Source organism: Alosa pseudoharengus, unplaced genomic scaffold (genome assembly GCF_046254945.1).
Source record: "Alosa pseudoharengus isolate Yale_2024_CS ecotype anadromous, Long Island Sound unplaced genomic scaffold, YU_APseudo_1.1 YU_APseudo_1.1_scf_3, whole genome shotgun sequence".
Classification (NCBI taxonomy): domain Eukaryota; kingdom Metazoa; phylum Chordata; class Actinopteri; order Clupeiformes; family Clupeidae; genus Alosa; species Alosa pseudoharengus.
Genome location: NW_027468718.1, coordinates 37553337 through 37571064, shown reverse-complemented (window position 1 = coordinate 37571064; position 17728 = coordinate 37553337). Strand labels below are relative to the sequence as shown.

The 17728-nt window shown below is 39.9% G+C and overlaps 2 protein-coding genes and 1 long non-coding RNA gene across 5 annotated transcripts in view; 2 read left to right on the top strand and 1 right to left on the bottom strand.

Moving 5' to 3' along the window:
* The window catches only part of vwa8 (von Willebrand factor A domain containing 8), an 833026-nt gene that overhangs the window by 496773 nt on the left and 318525 nt on the right, over positions 1 to 17728 (bottom strand). The gene's annotated exons all lie outside the window — the stretch shown is intronic.
* On the top strand, positions 8026 to 10498 carry LOC143099767 (uncharacterized). Of its 2 annotated transcripts, XR_012981744.1 has the most exons (5): positions 8026 to 8624; positions 9877 to 9985; positions 10075 to 10137; positions 10283 to 10315; positions 10438 to 10498. It is a non-coding gene; the product is annotated as an uncharacterized LOC143099767 (long non-coding RNA). The 2 variants fall into 2 exon arrangements; XR_012981743.1 differs by lacking the exon at positions 8026 to 8624 and having other exon boundaries at positions 9189 to 9985.
* Positions 12644 to 17728, top strand: part of uchl3 (ubiquitin carboxyl-terminal esterase L3 (ubiquitin thiolesterase)) — a 75547-nt gene continuing 70462 nt past the window's right edge. Inside the window, exons 1-2 of one of the 2 annotated variants that reach the window (XM_076264221.1) lie at positions 12644 to 12751; positions 13008 to 13019. In XM_076264221.1, the coding sequence (XP_076120336.1) occupies positions 12653 to 12751; positions 13008 to 13019 (111 nt within the window). In that variant the 5' untranslated portion in view covers positions 12644 to 12652. Of the gene's footprint in view, positions 12752 to 13007; positions 13046 to 17728 lie in introns of both variants that reach the window. The other variant, XM_076264222.1, reaches the window with a different exon arrangement.

Sequence of the window (17728 nt, the reverse complement as noted above, 5' to 3'; positions counted from 1 at the left end):
TCCGTAACGTTGGTTACCCGTAAGAAGAATGGTTAGCTTGTTCGGTTGGAGGGAAGCTAGCTTTGACATAATCTCTTCTTCGCGCTGTAGGGAGATAACCGTATTGTTTGGATAAGAAGCTCAGTCCACCTTACTGTCTGATGGTAACTCATAAGCAAAAACTAGCATACACGACCGTATGTTAAGGTAAAGCATTACACAGAGGCAACCTAATAATAATAAAAAAGTAAACCTAATTTTTTTAAAAACGGCACTAATCATTTCAGAGGTTTTCGATGGATTGACCGTAGGTCGGAAAACTGGAAAGAAGATTAGCTTCAAGGCTATAACTTTTTTGTTTTGTTTTAGCATGACTGTTTTTGAAGATGATCATGTATGGTAGCTTCAACATTAACACGACTTGGTGAGGATGATATTAATAATAATACATAAATAAATGTTTAACTTTGATGACTTTGAAGGCGAAGGAAGTGTGAGAAGAATTTCTGTGTATCTATCATATGAGTTACAAGATTCAGTTCGATGGCTAACGTCACGAAGTTAAGTGTGAGTCTGCGCAGTACTGGGGGGACCAAATGAAAAATCGTTCTATTTGACTCAGTGCCCTCCCATTGAAAACGACGGAGTCTGTTCGTCCATTTCTTTTACTGTCTATGGTCTTTTCGCATGCTTCCTGAAAACTTTGAAAAAAAAGGTTGAGCTTGAATCGAAGCTCTGGGTGTCTGCCAACTAGTGGTCAAGAGTACAAATGAGATTTTACACTGTACTCGCGTCTATCGTCTGTTTTATTCAGTAATGACGCTTGTCGCAATATTGCGACATGGGCGGTTACGGCTCCCACACACAGCTGCGTGCTCATAGACAGTAAAATAAATGGACAAACAGACCTAACTATGTACCGTCGTTTTCAATGGGAGGGCACTGAGTCCGATTTTTCAGTTGGTCCCCCCAGTACTGCGCAGACTCACACTTAACTTCGTGACGTTAGCCATCGAACTGAATCTTGTAACTCATATGATAGATACACAGAAATTCTTCTCACATTTCCTTCGCCTTCAAATTCATCAAAGTTAAACATTTATTTATGTATTATTATTAATATCATCCTCACCAAGTCGTGTTAATGTTGAAGCTACCATACATGATCATCTTCAAAAACAGTCATGCTAAAACAAAACAAAAAAGTTATAGCCTTGAAGCTAATCTTCTTTCCACTTTTCCGACCTATGGTCAATCTATCGAAAACCTCTGAAATGATTAGTGCCGTTTTTTTTTAAATTAGGTTTACTTTTTTATTATTATTAGGTTGCCTCTGTGTAATGCTTTACCTTAACATACGGTCGTGTATGCTAGGCTTTGCTTATGAGTTACCGTCATAGACAGTAAGGTGGACTGAGCTTCTTATCCAAACAATACGGTTATCTCCCTACGGCGCGAAAGAGAGATTACGTCAAAGCTAGCTTCCCTCCAACCAAACAAGCTAACCATTCTTCGTACGGGTAACCTTTGTAGTGTTTATGTGGATTACACAGAAGCTACAATATCGGCACAGGATATATGTTATATGAAGTTATGGTATTTCAAAAAAATCCTAGAATGAATGGGCTTCTATGGGAGTTAGCAGAGAGGTGGTCCCTCCAGCCTACGTCGATTCTTCTACTTCCGGGAATTCGCCTGCCCCCTTGTGCGTGCTTCGCGTTACTGGAGACGCATCCCATTCACTTTACATGGGCTCACGTGATCCGTTGCCGAACTGAATTGTGGGTCCGTTGCGTCGCGTTTCTCCCGCCACTCGCATTGAGGAGTTCAGCTGTTGCTGCACCGACAGACGGCACCGGCCAATCAAGCCAATCTACGGACGGTACCAACCAATCACATTACGGTTTTACTTCAACTCATTTGCATAGCTACCATCGGGAACACCCACTGGCATGCTTTGACGGAACGCAGCTGTGTGTGGGAGCCGTTAGAGGGTTAAGGCGGGCTGCGTGGAAGCGCGGGAAGATAGTTTTGTGGATAACTCTGGCTGTTTCAATCTGCATCTCTATCTTTAAAGCCTCGCTTAGTGTGTCACTTAGAGTGTCCGGCGACATAACCAACTTCTCCCGTGCTACCTGCCTAAGCTATGAAAGTAAGTTAATTAAGGCCTACTTGGTTTACTGACATTTGAATAGGCTACAATATGCAACCCATTGGCAAACGTTTACACCTGGAGATGTCCTTTTAGCTCGTGTCATGTTTGCTAGCTTGTGGGCTCAGTTTGTGTAGTGCAGTGCTACCAAAATCATAGAAATTAATAACATTGTAAGACATTTACCTCTTCTATGATCCAAGAATGATTTCATACAAGTTATTTTTTAACATTTATTTTAACTAATGACATAGAAAACATCCCGAATTCTATCCACATATCGTAATGCACTATGCAAAAAGTTATTTCCAGTCGTAGCCGAACACAGTGAGATGCAAGCGTTCCAATCCACTTATAACCAAGGGGGCAGGCGAATTCCCGGAAGTAGAAGAATCAATGTAAGCTGGAGGGACCACTTCTCTGCTAACCCCTATAGAAGCCCATTCATTTTAGGATTTTTTTAAAATACCATAACTTCATATAACGTATATCCTGTGCCGATATTGTAGCTTCTGTGTAATCTACATAAACAATAAAAGGCAAAACAAGACTCGACTACCTCGTACGTAACGTTAGGTTCCCGTAAGAAGAATGTTTAGCATGTCCGGTTGTAGTGAAGCTAACCGGGGGTAGGGGGTAGCGGTAGGGGGATAACCGTATTGTTTGGATAAGAAGCTCCAGCCAGCACGGAAACTCATGAACAAAGCTATGTAGCCACATTGTATGTTCAAGTAAAGCATTTCATAGAGGCAAGTAAACCTAATGAAAAACGGCACTAACAATAATCATTTCAGAGGTTTTCGATGGATTGACCGTAGGTCGGAAAAGTGGAAAGAAGATTAGCTTCAAGGCTATAACTTTTTTGTTTTGTTTTAGCATGACTGTTTTTGAAGATGATCATGTGTGGTAGCTTCAACATTAACACGACTTGGTATCACTTGTGAGGATGATATTAATAATAATACATAAATAAATGTTTAACTTTGATGACTTTGAAGGCGAAGGAAGTGTGAGAAGAATGTCTGTGTATCTATCATATGAGTTACAAGATTCAGTTCGATGGCTAACGTCACGAAGTTAAGTGTGAGTCTGCGCAGTACTGGGGGGACCAACTGAAAAATCGTTCTATTTGACTCTGTGCCCTCCCATTGAAAACGACAGAGTCTGTTCGTCCATTTCTTTTACTGTCTATGGTTATAACGCTACTCTCACGTCCTTAAAGTGGCAGGCAGTCAATTAGACTTACACACGACCAATGTAATAACATTAAAGAAAAGTGTAGTCTAATAGTTTAAATCAATATGAAATTACTAGATACTTAGTTGGCTATTAGTAATTATGCAAGTCACAGAATATGAATTATTAAAAAGATATGAACTTAATATGAATTACAACATATATGAATGTATTGAAACATATGACATTATGCCATCTCTTTAGGGGGGTCTTTTTTGGACAGTTCTACGAAAGGTTATACTGCTTTGTGAATTACCCCAGTCAAAGTATTTACACAAATAAAGTAGGCCTACTTTGATTTTCTGTAACCCTTACTATTTACCTTTACTTATCCTTTTTAATAAGCATCAAGATGATCCGTGTAATTTTGGTCTTACTAAACTTAATTACCCTCAATTAAAAAAAAAAAAAAATCTGAACTATTTTTGCAATTTTCACTTCCTCTCGCAATTTCTTCGCAACAAACAGCTAAAAACACCATAACTTCCATCACATTTTTTTAGAAAAGTTGTCGCGAAATCAGGCATTTTAGATTGCAACAATCTCAAAAAATCCTCGCGAAATCCTGGAGGGACTGTTTGTAGGTGCGCAAATCCATACATACCGTAAAACTCCAAATAATAGCCCGGGCTTATATTTGAGCATTGAAAATAAGGGAGATTTTACGGGTTACTCACCCAAAATACAGGGAAATTTCAACATTCAGTACAGTAGGTTTTTTTTCACTGATGAGGCCAAAAACATGACTTCATTCCAGAATGTTATGCTAGAGTCTACTACCTGCCTGACATAAAAATATCCTGATACATTTTTCTTTACTGGCAAATTTTTTTCTTTACTGGCAACCATTGATCTTAAAATGTGATGAAGAGGATATGGGTAAGTAGCAATGCTTGAAAATGCAAGTTGTGTCACTTGCCATCACATAGGCCATCATATAGCCTAAACGTTTTTCACGCCAGGGGTCCCCAAACTGATGGAGAGGAGCAGGGATCCCCTCTACTATATATATGGCATACAAAATAAAAAAATGTCTAATCAACCAAAGATTTCGCAACCCCCCTGCAGTACCTCTGCGGACCCCCTGTTGAAGACCTCTGGCCTAAACTAAGTAGAATCAGTAAGCAACTCATTAGTCTGTGTTCAGCCAACCATGGGCATATATGATTCCTGCTTTACCTCCGTTCTAATGTTACGTCACCGTTTGTTTACAACTAGAGTGGTAGGCAAGAATGGTAGGCAAGGCACTGCAGAGTGGTAGGCAAGCCTACAACAGTCGGGTTGCATAGGCTACACATAGTTACAAATAGCTTCAAAATTGACCGGGATGCCGACTATACTACTTAAACGGCACCGAAAATCTATACATTTGGCTTTTAATTCTCCTGATAAACACGATACAAAAATGTGACAAAAATAAAAATAAATAAAAAAAAAACGTCTATTTGTCATTTCATTTTCATTACCATCCTGGTATATTACTGCCAAAAATGAAAATGAAAATGTTAGTTGGAAAATGAAAATGCAAACTTCACTTTGACTTTGCCTTTTCCTGACAATGTATGCCAAAATGATAAATAAAATGAAAACTGACACCTGCTTGCGATTTATTTTCCATTTCTCGATTTTCATTTTCATTTTCAAGTTCACAACATGCCTATGTGCAGTTAGGAATGACAGCAACAAAAATCGCGAGCCTGCTCAATTCGTCGGAGAGGACAGTATGGCGTAGAATGCAGGAGCTTGGATTTAGGTACTGTCCTCTCCGACGAATTGAGCAGGCTCGCGATTTTTGTTGCTGTCATTCCTAACTGCACATAGGCTGTAATCGTCTCGGCAGGGATATCCTGCCTGGGCCGGCCTCGTGTGATACAAGGGGACCGCTACGGCCTCGTCTTGGACCGATCTGGCTGCCATCTTGCCGTCAACCAACCGCGTTTATTGATCTAAAGCTAAATCATGATCATGGTAGGCATTTAATTTGTCGTCACCAGAGCACCACCCACATACATCTCATTAACAATGCAGCTCATTTGCATGTTGTGAACTTGAAAATGAAAATGAAAATCGAGAAATGGAAAATAAATCGCAGGCAGGTGTCAGTTTTCATTTTATTTATCATTTTGGCATACATTGTACGCATTGTCAGGAAAAGGCAAAGTCAAAGTGAAGTTTGCATTTTCATTTTCCAACTAACATTTTCATTTTCATTTTTGGCAGCAATATACCAGGATGGTAATAAAAATGAAATGACAAATAGACGTTTTCAATTTATTTTTATTTTTGTCACAAATGTATTGTGTTTATCAGGAAAATTAAAAGCCAAATGTATATATTTCATTTTATTTTCAAATTTGGCAGGATAATTGCACTGACACTTTGAAAATTAAATGGCAAAACGAGTTACATTTTAATTTTATTAATGGCAGGAAAAACCCCCCATAACAGAGTTTGACAGGTACGATCTTTCAAAACGCCATGTTATTTCCCATAGACATTTGACGACCGAAGGTTGGATGGATACGGAAGTTAGGAGGCGGGACTTATTCTGAAGAGGTCTATGGCAAGAATATTTTTACCGGAACAGTTTGTTCTAATTTGTCTTGTGAAATTCGTGCTTGTGGACATCAGTCACCTTCTGTCCTTCTATTTCAAGTTATCATGAGTGTCATTTGATTATATAATCACAACAAATGCTAATAAATGAAAACAGAATAGGCTTATGTGCTAGCCTACATGTCAGTTAGGCTCCCGTAGCCTATGTCAAAATAAACTGATTTGATCCTATGAATTGTTTAGCGATCACACACAACAATAACACAGCAATCTCAAACACCACTGTTGAACCTAGTATACATGGATTTCTATGGAACGTCACGAAAACATGCGTGCGCAACCAAGAGGCAGAAAGCACCATAGAACAGCATAGAGCAATGCAAAAAAGCAAAAGAATAAAATGAGTTTTTGTGCTGAAAACTGCACCAATTCGAAATCACAATGGTTAGAGAATGTTAAATATGTTCAATATCCCTAACGGAATGCATGTCTTCGCCAAAAATGACAAAATACAATGTTATATTAATAATCCAAATGAACGTCAAACTTTGAAATATAGACTAAAATGAGATGTTATTATCATTGAGACAACAGGGGTATACAAAAAAATCAGATTGTAGCTTACAGCAGCCGACTATTTAGGTTAAGTTTATAACGTGGAGTACATTTACTTGAGTACAGTACTTGAGTACAATTTTGAGGGATCTGTACTTTACTCGAGTATCATTTTTGGGGAGTACTCATGACTTTACTCAAGTACATTTGAGAGGCAAATATTGTACTCTTTACTCCACTACATTTCTATCCATAACCGTGAGTACCCGTTACTACTTCTAAAAAAAAAGGAAAAAAGAAAAATCTCAGAAACCCTCAATTTGTTGTTTCCCTCTCAAACGTGATTGGATTGTGCAGGCGCCACTGATTGGGACAGCCTATCAGCAATCACCTTCAGCTTTCCGCCAAAGTCAACTCCATGGTCAGATTTAGATAAGAGACGAAACCCTAGCAGGTCCATCCCGGGAATGTGCCAACCTGTGGCCCCACCTCGCCAGACTATTTAAAATTTCTGAACAAGTTAATGATAGTTTTCGCAAGTGTTTTAATTACAAAATAGTATTTGTATTTGAAATACGTATTTTAAATACATGTATTAGAAATACTGCCCATCCCTGGCAACATGGTAAAAAGATGAAAATGACTGAAATGATTTTACTGAAAATGACTGAAATGATTTTACCTCCAATTCCTTTTACATTCTCCAAGGTATTAACGTTAACATTTTTCATAACTCCATGTAGGACGTTTCCGTACATAAATGTAACCCCACTAACACAAAACGTTAAGGGAACGTTCGGGAACGTTAGTGTATGGTTCCCTAAAGGGTAGTTCGAACCAAACCAAAAACTAACGGTTAGGGAACGTTACCTAAGGGTTCCTTAACGTTCATAAACGTTAAGGGAACCAACCAACCAAAACGTTCTCCTATGGTTGCACAGTACCTTCACACAATGTTCCCGTTTGGTTGTTATTGGTTGTTTTTGGTTGTTCTGAGTGCTGTTTTGACATGTTTATTTTAACCAGCTCCGTTTAAGTTTTTGAAGTAGGCCTAGCATATACAAGGTTTGCAGTCACTTGATATTCACTAAAAATGATTGGCCTTATGTAATCAAATTAAGAAAAGGAGTAAGAGAATATATTTATTTTTAGGCTGATATCAATTTTGCTATAAACAATACTTTTGTGCTTGATTTCAGTTTTGTAACCGTATGAAGTGAAAATGCTTAAAACACGAATCTATCAATAAAACAATTTTCACTTCTACATTTCACATTTCACTTAGCTCAATATAAAAGTCCAACCGTTACACCCCCACGCCAGTAGGGGGAAGACAACGCCTGGTCTGCATTCAGAACCGATTGCAGTTTCACGTTGGATTAAACAAACAATAATACTTCGGTAAATAAAATATAAAATATTTTTATAATAGTTTTCTGCTATCACTAGAATACATTCAGAACATGTTTAATTTGTTCCTGTAGCCTACCATTACCATTTTACATTCACACATGTTACATTATTTGCATTCGAGGCATCTGATTAGGTGGCAATGACGTCAATGGTAATGCGTCTCTATTCATTCCAATTCCATGCCGTGTTAAATGTGTTATATAGCATTGTGTGATTGATTGCGCCTCTATCAGCGTTAGAAACTGGAGACAATAACAACACAAGCTCCATTTCAGTTTTTGAAGTAACATACAAAATGTTTGCAGTCACTTGATTTAGATCCACTCAAATGATTGGTCTTATAAAATCTAAGTAAGGTAAACATCATATCAAGATAATATTTATTTTAGGCTAATATCAATTTTACTAAATAAAAAATATATACTTTTGTGCTTTTTTTTACGTATTAGGTGAACTTTAAACAAAAATCTATCAATAGAACACTTTTCACAACTAAGAAAATTCACTTATTTCATTTCACAATTCACTTCAGTTCAATCAGACAGGCTCTCCCTTACACGTAGGCCTACCCCCACGCCAGTAGGGGGAAGACAGCGTCTCTGCTTTCAGGTGATCGATTGAAGTCTTGTCCTGACTTCCGTAAACGGTCTCTGTTTGAATTCCGTGATTCTTGAACACCGCTGGAAGAAGTCTTGGAATGGATTACACTCGTCTTGAATTCGATCTCACAAAAGTAAGTGAAATATGTTACAGTTTTTTATGATGTAGGCCTAGTGGTTGTAATGCAAGGGTTTGAGGTTTAACCTTAAGTCCTTTCACTTGTAGGGCTTTGTTATATTCCGATTCTGCCAAGTTTGTAATTTACCAGAGCACATTGCTCGTTCGTCTTTGTTTGAGCTGTTCTCAACGTGTTATGTTTTGCAGCATTGTATGTTTTGTGTCATCGTGTTAACCTGCTCACGTTGATGTTACAAATAATAGCACTAGGCTACCGTTTCTTTTAATTAGTTTTAGTGTACAGTCAGTCCTTTTAGGCAAGTCACCCGGCAGCAGTGGTGTAGGCTAGTGGATATAGGCCTACTGTATGTAGCTGGATCTAGGCTACTGGGATGTAGGCTAGTTAGCTGTAGTGGGTAGGCTATACTGTGATCAACCCCAAATGTATCCTAGTCTATTTTAAGTGGGTATACTGAGATGGTGAGGCTTTTTAAGTTGGTATAACCTACTGAACAGTCCTGCATATGTAGGCTACACTAGAGCCATAGAGATGGCTATAGATAATGTACAGGCTACACTGTCGGCGGCCATTTTGCAACACAGTTGATCGGATAGACGATTCAAGTGAATAGACCTCTGAATTTTGCCTTCAAAAAGCTGAGATCCGGTAGCCTATCTTGCAATTTTTGCTATGGGAAAATAACATGGGGAGAGAATTATTGCACTCTCCCGTGGACGAAGAAGTCTGAAATGCAGACATTTTGCTCAACACACGTTTGTCCTCTGCCTTCGAGTGGTAGGCTAACTGTGATCTTCAACAGGCCTACGTTAAGACAGCAACTTAGATTTTTGCTACCCCAGACCTAACTTGCAATGTAACTTGTCATAGGTAGTTAGGTTAAATTAACACCCTGATCTCCTTATAGGCAAAGATGGCAGTTTTGGTTCCTTTTTGTAGGCGAACTTCAGAGGTCTGTTGGGAAGCATACAGGAAGGGGCGGAATGTGTGTAGTAGGCTATACACAGCTGCCATACTGGCTTTACAAACTAAGCCCATGCATTTCTATGGATGCTGTGTCTCCCCATTAGAAATTCTCTGGGCTACAATACAAAAATCAAGTCAAAAGCTGGGCCAAATATCCAGTTAAGAAAATCTGGTTGTGTACAGATGACTGATTGCTGCAATACTATCAATAATAGTTTTCTCTATATGGAAATACTGCTTTGCTCTACTACTGGCTCACAAAAACGTTGTTCTCTTAACGTAGATTCATACACCAAAGCTATGGAAAAATGTCAGCGGCTGATGGACACTTCTAGCATTGAGGCGGAAGAAGATGCGAGCGTCCACAAAAGGCAGTGCATGGTCACGTGATGGTAAGACCTCTTAAATACAGACTACATTATTTGCACAATTCAAATATTCTTTTTGCAATCAGTGCAGATTGTATGGTCTTTTATTTCAGATGAATCCGTTCCGCAAGCAAGAAAGCATTCCAGGATGGTGCGTGTGCCTGGAAGCCCTGTCTGTAAGTTAACATTTATACATGTATTATTTAAGAAAACCAGTTGAGTCATATTTCCTACCATGGAACTACTGACATTCATGTTTATTAACCTAGTGCATATCATGTTACTGTTCTGATGTATTTGTCTCTTCCTGCCTTTTATTAGGTCAGCAGATGTCACTGCCTCCACCACCTGCATGTGAGTTTTTTCTTTTTAGCGATTGTTTAATGTAACAGCATAGGTTTATCTTTTGCAAATGTCATGTGCAAGAAACCTACCATAAATTAACTGACCAATATTCATATTTACTTTCTTTTTAGATGAGTCAACACCACACAGGCAACCAGCTCATTGCCCAGAGCTGGATGGGTCTATTATAACGCCTGCCACTTCATCTTGGGACCCAGTTGAAGGTACAGTGTCTTTGAATTTTCCATTTCCAAGTAAATACAATTTCATGACAAGGAACTTGAGAGTAAGTAACTTTTTTGTTCTTGTAAACAGCACAAGTGACTCATCACACAGAGGGAGGTGGCTTGGCCATGGAGACGGAAATAAGAGGTAAGAACACTCACTTAATTTGTTCACATATGCAGGTATATAATGTATTTAACAACTAAAACTAACACCATCCATTTTCCATAGCAATAAGGACAACCATTACCGCATGGAATAGCGAATGGACGCATTTGAGGAGAAGATGGATGAGCTGCTCATGCTCTTAAGGAGCTCCCAGTCACCTCCCTCTGCTCCAGTCGATGACATATTGCTGTCGTCCTGCTCGACAGTCACTGAGCTGCAGGAGAGGAGGAACAAAATGCCCTCCCTCCAGGACTTGTACTCTGGGACCTAAGCGGGCAGAGACCATCACCAAAGACTCCACATATCCTGCACACACACTCTTTAACTTCCTCCCCTCTGGCAGGCGCTACAGATCCCTGCACACAAAAACAACCACACACAAGAACAACTGTTTTCCCACTGCCGTCACTCTCCTGAACTGCAGATAAGTGGGGTCATCCCCACTTTGACCGTTTACCTGCCCATTACATACTTTATCATTCCAATATACGTCTTGCACTCTACATTTGCACTATTACTTTGCACTCAACAGCCCACTCCATGTGTACTTGTATTGGTATTATGTCTTTGTATATTGTGTTGGTATCTGCCACAATGTATATTGTTGTCTATTGTACAGTGTGTCTATTTGTTGAATGTAGCACCTACCAAAGTCAAATGCCTTATGTTAATATACTTAGCTAACACTAAGTCTAATTTATATATATATATATATATATATATATATATATATATATATATATATATATATATATATATATATATATATATATACAGTGAGGCCTTTTATATTGTTTTTTTTGTCTTTTGATAATTTTATATTAAAGTTATAAGTTCCATCAATTTTGCCTGTTCATTCTTTCCTGCTAATATATAATAATGCATTCCTGCTTGTGCTGTTTAAAGTAATTGGTATGCAAAGGTTGCAATGTTAGGGGAGGGTTCCCTAAAGGTTGCAATATTTAGGGAAGGGAACGTTCCCTAAATGTTAGGGAACGTTATGGGAACAGTTAGGGGAAGGTTTCTAAAGTTTGCAACGGTTAGGGAACGTTAGGGGAAGGTTTTTTAAAGTTTGCAACGGTTGGGGAACGTTAGGGGAAGGTTCTCTAAAGTTTGCAACCTTTAGATAACGTTCAGGGAACGTTTTATATAACCAAGAACTAACGTTTCCGGAACGTTCAGCAAACTTTCCATGGGAACCAAAACTTGCTCAAAAACTAACCTTAGGGTAACGTTTGGGAACCAAAAACTAACGTTTCCGAAACCAAAAACTATGGTTCCCAGAACGTTTTGGAAACCATAAATTGTTAGCTGGGAAGCACTGTGGCAGTAGTAATGCAATATTTAGAAAATGTAGGCTACTCTTGTACTCTTGATACTCAAGTACTTTTAAAAACAAGTACTTCAGTACTTTTACTTAAGTAAACATCTGACTGTTGTACTTTTATTTGAGTAAAATTTAGCAAAGGGTATCTGTACTTTTACTCAAGTAATAAAGCTGTGTACTCTGTCCGCCTCTGGTGGTAAATAAATAGCCTAGCCTACTTTGCTGCTGAGGGTGATCTGTTAACCAATAAGCAATCGGAGCATTAATTGTTTGTGTAACGAATATTCTAGTGCGACTCGCGTAAGAGAGAGAAAACTATTCCCCCACCATGAAATGCTGGGAAATTGCAAACATTTTAACGCTGAAATGTAAAAAAAAAAATCTCCGCCGTAACGCCCCCCTATTATTATTTTTGACAAAAAATAGTCATCATTGAAGGCCTAACCACTGAACGCACGGTCCGCCACTGATTATACTGGATGTCTTGATCCTACTTTTGTGCAACGGGCCTCTGGTCTAGAACACGTTGTGTTTTACGCGACTTTTATTTAGCAAATTCGGCTCGACCGGAAGTCTTATTTTCGCTGAACACTCGCTAATTTCACTAGACTCACCCATATATATCTATGAGACTCATGGCACAGCCGGAAGTGCAACGTTTGAAGGCATTCTGTCTGCTGAAAATGGATGGCCAGCGTTGGTTGCCACTGGAGGCGAACCCTGATGTATGAATTTAAACGCATTATTAACCTGTGTTATAAAATTCTAAAATTCTATAAATGAGTTTATACAATGCGAAACAACATTTCTACTACATTTGGCTGAACTGTTTAATGTTCAGGTGAACTTTCCAGACTCAGTATTTTGATGTAACGTTAATGTTGCTGTAGCTGCTAGCTAGCTAGCAATCTGTCTAGCACTAACACTACGTTATTTGTGATATTAGAATACTAATCAGCGTGTTGTATCTTTGTCTTTCAGGTGATGAACCAGGTAACGTTATGTTTCAACTCGTGTCGGTAAGACGCACATAATTAAAAACACAGAACATTAGGGCATGGGAAGTTTTGATTAAGTGAGCAGTTACTTTACGTTAGCTGCCTGACTAACTTTATACGTTAGCTGCCTGACTAACTTGTCGTCAGCTGTTACTTAATCTTAAGTGTTAGGGCCCTTCAATCATATACCATAGCTTAGATATTAGTGTGCAAGCTAACTTCATCCTATGACATCTGACTGTCTGCCTTTGAAGTCAGCGAAATGTGGAATACCGGTGTTGTGTAGGGGTGTGACTTTCGAAACCGACGTCTCGAATCAGTGTCGAGGCTTCGAAGCACAAGTGTTTCGAAACACTGCTTCGAAATGTGGTTCAAAACAGCCATGTCATGTGACCACTGCTTCGAAACATCGTTCAAAATCCCCATGTCATGATGTGACCAAAGTTAAGTGAACCTTCGGTGCATTTCACCGGTGTCGGCAGGCGTGCCCGCGCGTTCATTTAACAGTGTAGCTTTCTTTTAAGCAATAACCATGATGGTGTAGTGGTTAGTGAGGGTGTTTTTTGCACGGTAGCCAGGCTGCTCAAATGTGGTTCGATCCCCGTTTGATTTGTAAGGTATTGTTTCAGATCGTATCTGTTTATGTTTTCTTAGTTCACCATTAACCACTCAGTTTCAACTAAACCCTCAGAATGGTCAAAAATCGAGAGTTTTTATAAGAAGAAAGCGGTTTAGAGAACACACAGTGGTAGCAATAAGATTCTCTTTATTGTGACTTCATGTGGTCTCCCATCCAGTAATTGACCAAGGGCATGCTGCTTAGCTTTTGACAAAGACTGAACACAGGTAACACAACGAGCCATGAACTTTAAAGACTACATCTCCAATACGAAGCATTTGACAGATTTGTTTCACCCTAAACAGCTCTGAGGTGTCGGAATTGTTTCAAAGCTTCGGAACAATTCGGCACAATTGCTTCGAACGTTTCAGTGTTTCATAAAGCCTCGCTTTGCCCATCCCTAGTGTTGTGTGCCTTCTGGTTTCTCCACATACTGGTTTCCTTGCGCGTGCATGCGCTGTGCTCGTAGCCTACCACAGCAGCAGGAGTTGTCTGCAGACATTCACAAACAGGCCTAGTTTTAAGGGGCTATCACATTGTGCACGGTATGCGCTGCGCTCGCCGCTAGGTTGCTCTTGGTTGAGGTAACGTCCCAAAGATTTTTTTTGTGCTTGCCGCTGGGCTCAGCGCAAAATACCAACGTCTCAGCGCGCCGCGGTCAAAGTTTGTCCCCGGCGCGCACAAGAGCGGCAAAGCAGCAAGATGCCGCTTGCGCTGCAGCGGCAGACCAGTTCTTGCGCACGCAAGGCATTGACTATAACGCCCCTGATCCACTAGCACGCGATGCGAACACCGCGACGCAGTATCCCTATTCATTTCTATTAGAAGCGAATTCCGCACCCGCATAGGATTCTGGGTACGCGGTGCGACGAGTGCTGTGGCTGCGGCGCGTCAAAAAGGACTAGAGTGGAATGCGACACGACAAAATGAGGTGAAGTGCAAGTGGATCTGTACCGTTAATGAAGTGAAGTGCAAGTGGATCTGTACCGTAACCAGGGCTCCGAACCGGTTCAAGGAACGAAAACCGAAAACGAACGGAATTTTACGAGGAGCGGGAACGAAAACAAAATGGTCTTCAACTGTTCCGGAACAGAAACGTTATTCTGAAATCCACAAAACTGGTTAATAACGTTTTTTTTCCGTTCTCTATATATTTTATCAAATTTCACAAAAGCATATCCTATGTCAGGGAGACTATTTCCGGTTGTGCGAAAAACAAGCCCGCATCTACACTGTTAATGTGATCTAACAAGCCGCTATGTAGCCAACTACTGTAGGCGAACAGCCTAATAATTTGATTTCTGCAGTTTAAAAAAAAAAAAAACGAATAAATGGACCTTTGGTCCAAATGTGTATATTTTGTATAATAATAATAATAATAATAATAATAATAATAATAATAATAATAATAAGCTTTATTTGTATAGCACCTTTCATACACAGAATGCAGCTCAAAGTGCTTTACATTTGAAGCATGTAAAACAATAATAGTCAGTCAGTCATTATCAATCACATTTCTTCATTGCTGGGGCCGTTTATGATCCACTCAGCAACATATCAAAAATATAGAAAATGACATGTCATAAGACTGGCAGCCTTAACCCTCTTACCCCCCACACGCACGCCATATGGCAACTGTGGCAAGGAAAAACTCCCATATTCCAGGAAGAAACCTTGAGTAGAACCTGACTTAATAGGGGGAGCCCATCTGCTTCTGGCTGGCTGCGCCCTCCAATAGCAGCAGATGTAGAATAATCTGAAAAAGTAGTCTACAGGATAAGACGAGTTAACTAAAAGCTTTCCTGTACAGGTATGTTTTCAGATCTTTTTTAAAAATATTTACTGAACTCGCCTGCTTGATGTACAGAGGCAGGGTGTTCCATAGTTTGGGGGCATAATGGATAAAAGCAGCTTCTCCACTTTGTTTGTGGAGCACTTTGGGTACGATTAAAAGATTAGAATTGGATGATCTAAGTTTCCTTTGTGGTTGATAAGATATTAAAAGCTCAGAGATATATGAAGGTGCTATGCCATTCAGAGCTTTGTAAGTAATTAACATAACCTTAAAATCAATTCTATAGGAAATAGGGAGCCAGTGCAGTTCAGCCAACACAGGGGTGATGTGTTCTCTCTTCTTAGTCTTAGTTAAAAGTCTAGCCGCAGAATTCTGTATGAGTGCCAATTTCTTTAGATGTTTTTTGGGAAGACCAGTGAAAAGTGCATTGCAGTAGTCTAAGATATGCATATGGGCCTATTTTTGGGATTTTGCCCGAAATTGCACAGCGTCTATTGTAATAGCTCCTGTGTCCTCATACTGTGACCTATCATCAAATGCCTGGTATCCCCTGAAAGCTGAGACCTTGTAGAATTTTTAGAAACTGTCAGAATGACTCTGTTATGTACTGTCAAGGTGCTACAGTAGCTGGAATATTGCTTTTTCTTTCAGGCGGTTATGTAAATCCCTGGAAATGGCCACATTTCAGATGTGAAAGTCCCTAAAAGGGCCACTGAAACACATCAGAGGCCCACTCCCAGGTGTTGTGAAGATAAATATCTAAGGAAATGTTTGTACAATGAAGTATGACCCCTTTAGAGCCATTTTTGTGTGGAAATGCTCAGCTGGTTCAACCTCCACGTTCTTCTTCTTTGCCTGTCTTTTCGGCATGTTTTCTGCTTTCTTCTTCTTCAAAAGATCCAAATGATCCTTGAATTTACCCTTGGGGATCAATAAAGTATCTATCTATCTATCTAACTGTAAAAATTGCGACTGTATTCCTCTGACGAGCCGGTCGTACTAGTAAGCTATCGTTATGCACAACGAAGGTGGACTCAATTTCCCAGAGTTCCCCTCACCGGAGGTGGTTGTACCATACGTCATTCGAAAGGTCTACTCGTTGGCTACAAGACGATCTTTGAACCATCCTCGTAGCTTGTCATAGGCCAGAGCTATTGTCAATCAAAGCTAACTTATCCATTAGCCAGCTCGCATGGCTATCATGCTTCTAACACGTGTTTCTCGACAACGGTACGTCACACAAAGTTGTCACTGGTGTCTACGTACTCAGGAGAGCTTCCTGAACACGCTAAGTGGTGTGAATCCCGGCGATACATAGGATAAGCATACGAACTATGTGGTTTTCTGTCAGAGAAAAGTTATCGTTTGTTTTTTTACAAACTAAACGGTACTGTTTGGGTGGAATTATGCATCTTCTAAACGTAATGTCGACAAAACACGGTGGATATTCGGATTCTCGTGCTTCTTGTGAACAGTATGACACCAAGCATGTTGGGGTAGCCTGAAGCCCGGTATGTACACAAAGGCTGTAATGTGAGGAGACACGGTGGTGGTGGAGGCATTTGGGAACGTGACTAGTGATACAAATTGTAGGTTTTAGCCGTTCGGGATGGGTTTCATTCAGTCGACACGGATCTCAAATGAATCCTGAGGCTCATGGCTTTCCAATGGTGTATGCCATGACTATGTAGCTAGCACAATGACTCGGCTACGATATACTTTACATTGAGATTAGTGATTGAACGAGTGATTTGGGTCGATACCGACCCTGTGCTATGCAGAACAGGTTCCTGCTAGTGATAAAGGCGTGAATTAGTTTTTCTGCATCTTGTTGAGTTAAAAAGGGCCGCACTTTGCCAATGTTTCTCAAGTGGAAATAGGCTGTTTGAGTAACTTTACTGATATGGGGCTTAAAACTTAACTCTGCATCTAAGATGACACCGAGGCTTGTTACTTTTGGTTTGACCTGGTGTGCCAAGTTCCCCAGATTACTAAGAACAATATCTCTCTTTAGTTTTGGTCCCACCAAAAGTACCTCTGTTTTGTCATCATTTAGTTTCAGAAAATGTTTGCTCATCCACTGATTAATGGAGGTTAGGCATGCAGTGAGGGAGCAAAGGCCATCTGGGTTAGTTGGCTCCACAGAAATATACAATTGGGTATCATCTGCGTAGCTATGGAAGTTTACATTATGCTGACTTATGACGTTTCCCAATGGAAGCATATATAGGGAAAATAGCAGGGGACCAAGGCAGCTCCCCTGGGCCACACCAAAATGCAAGTCATGTTT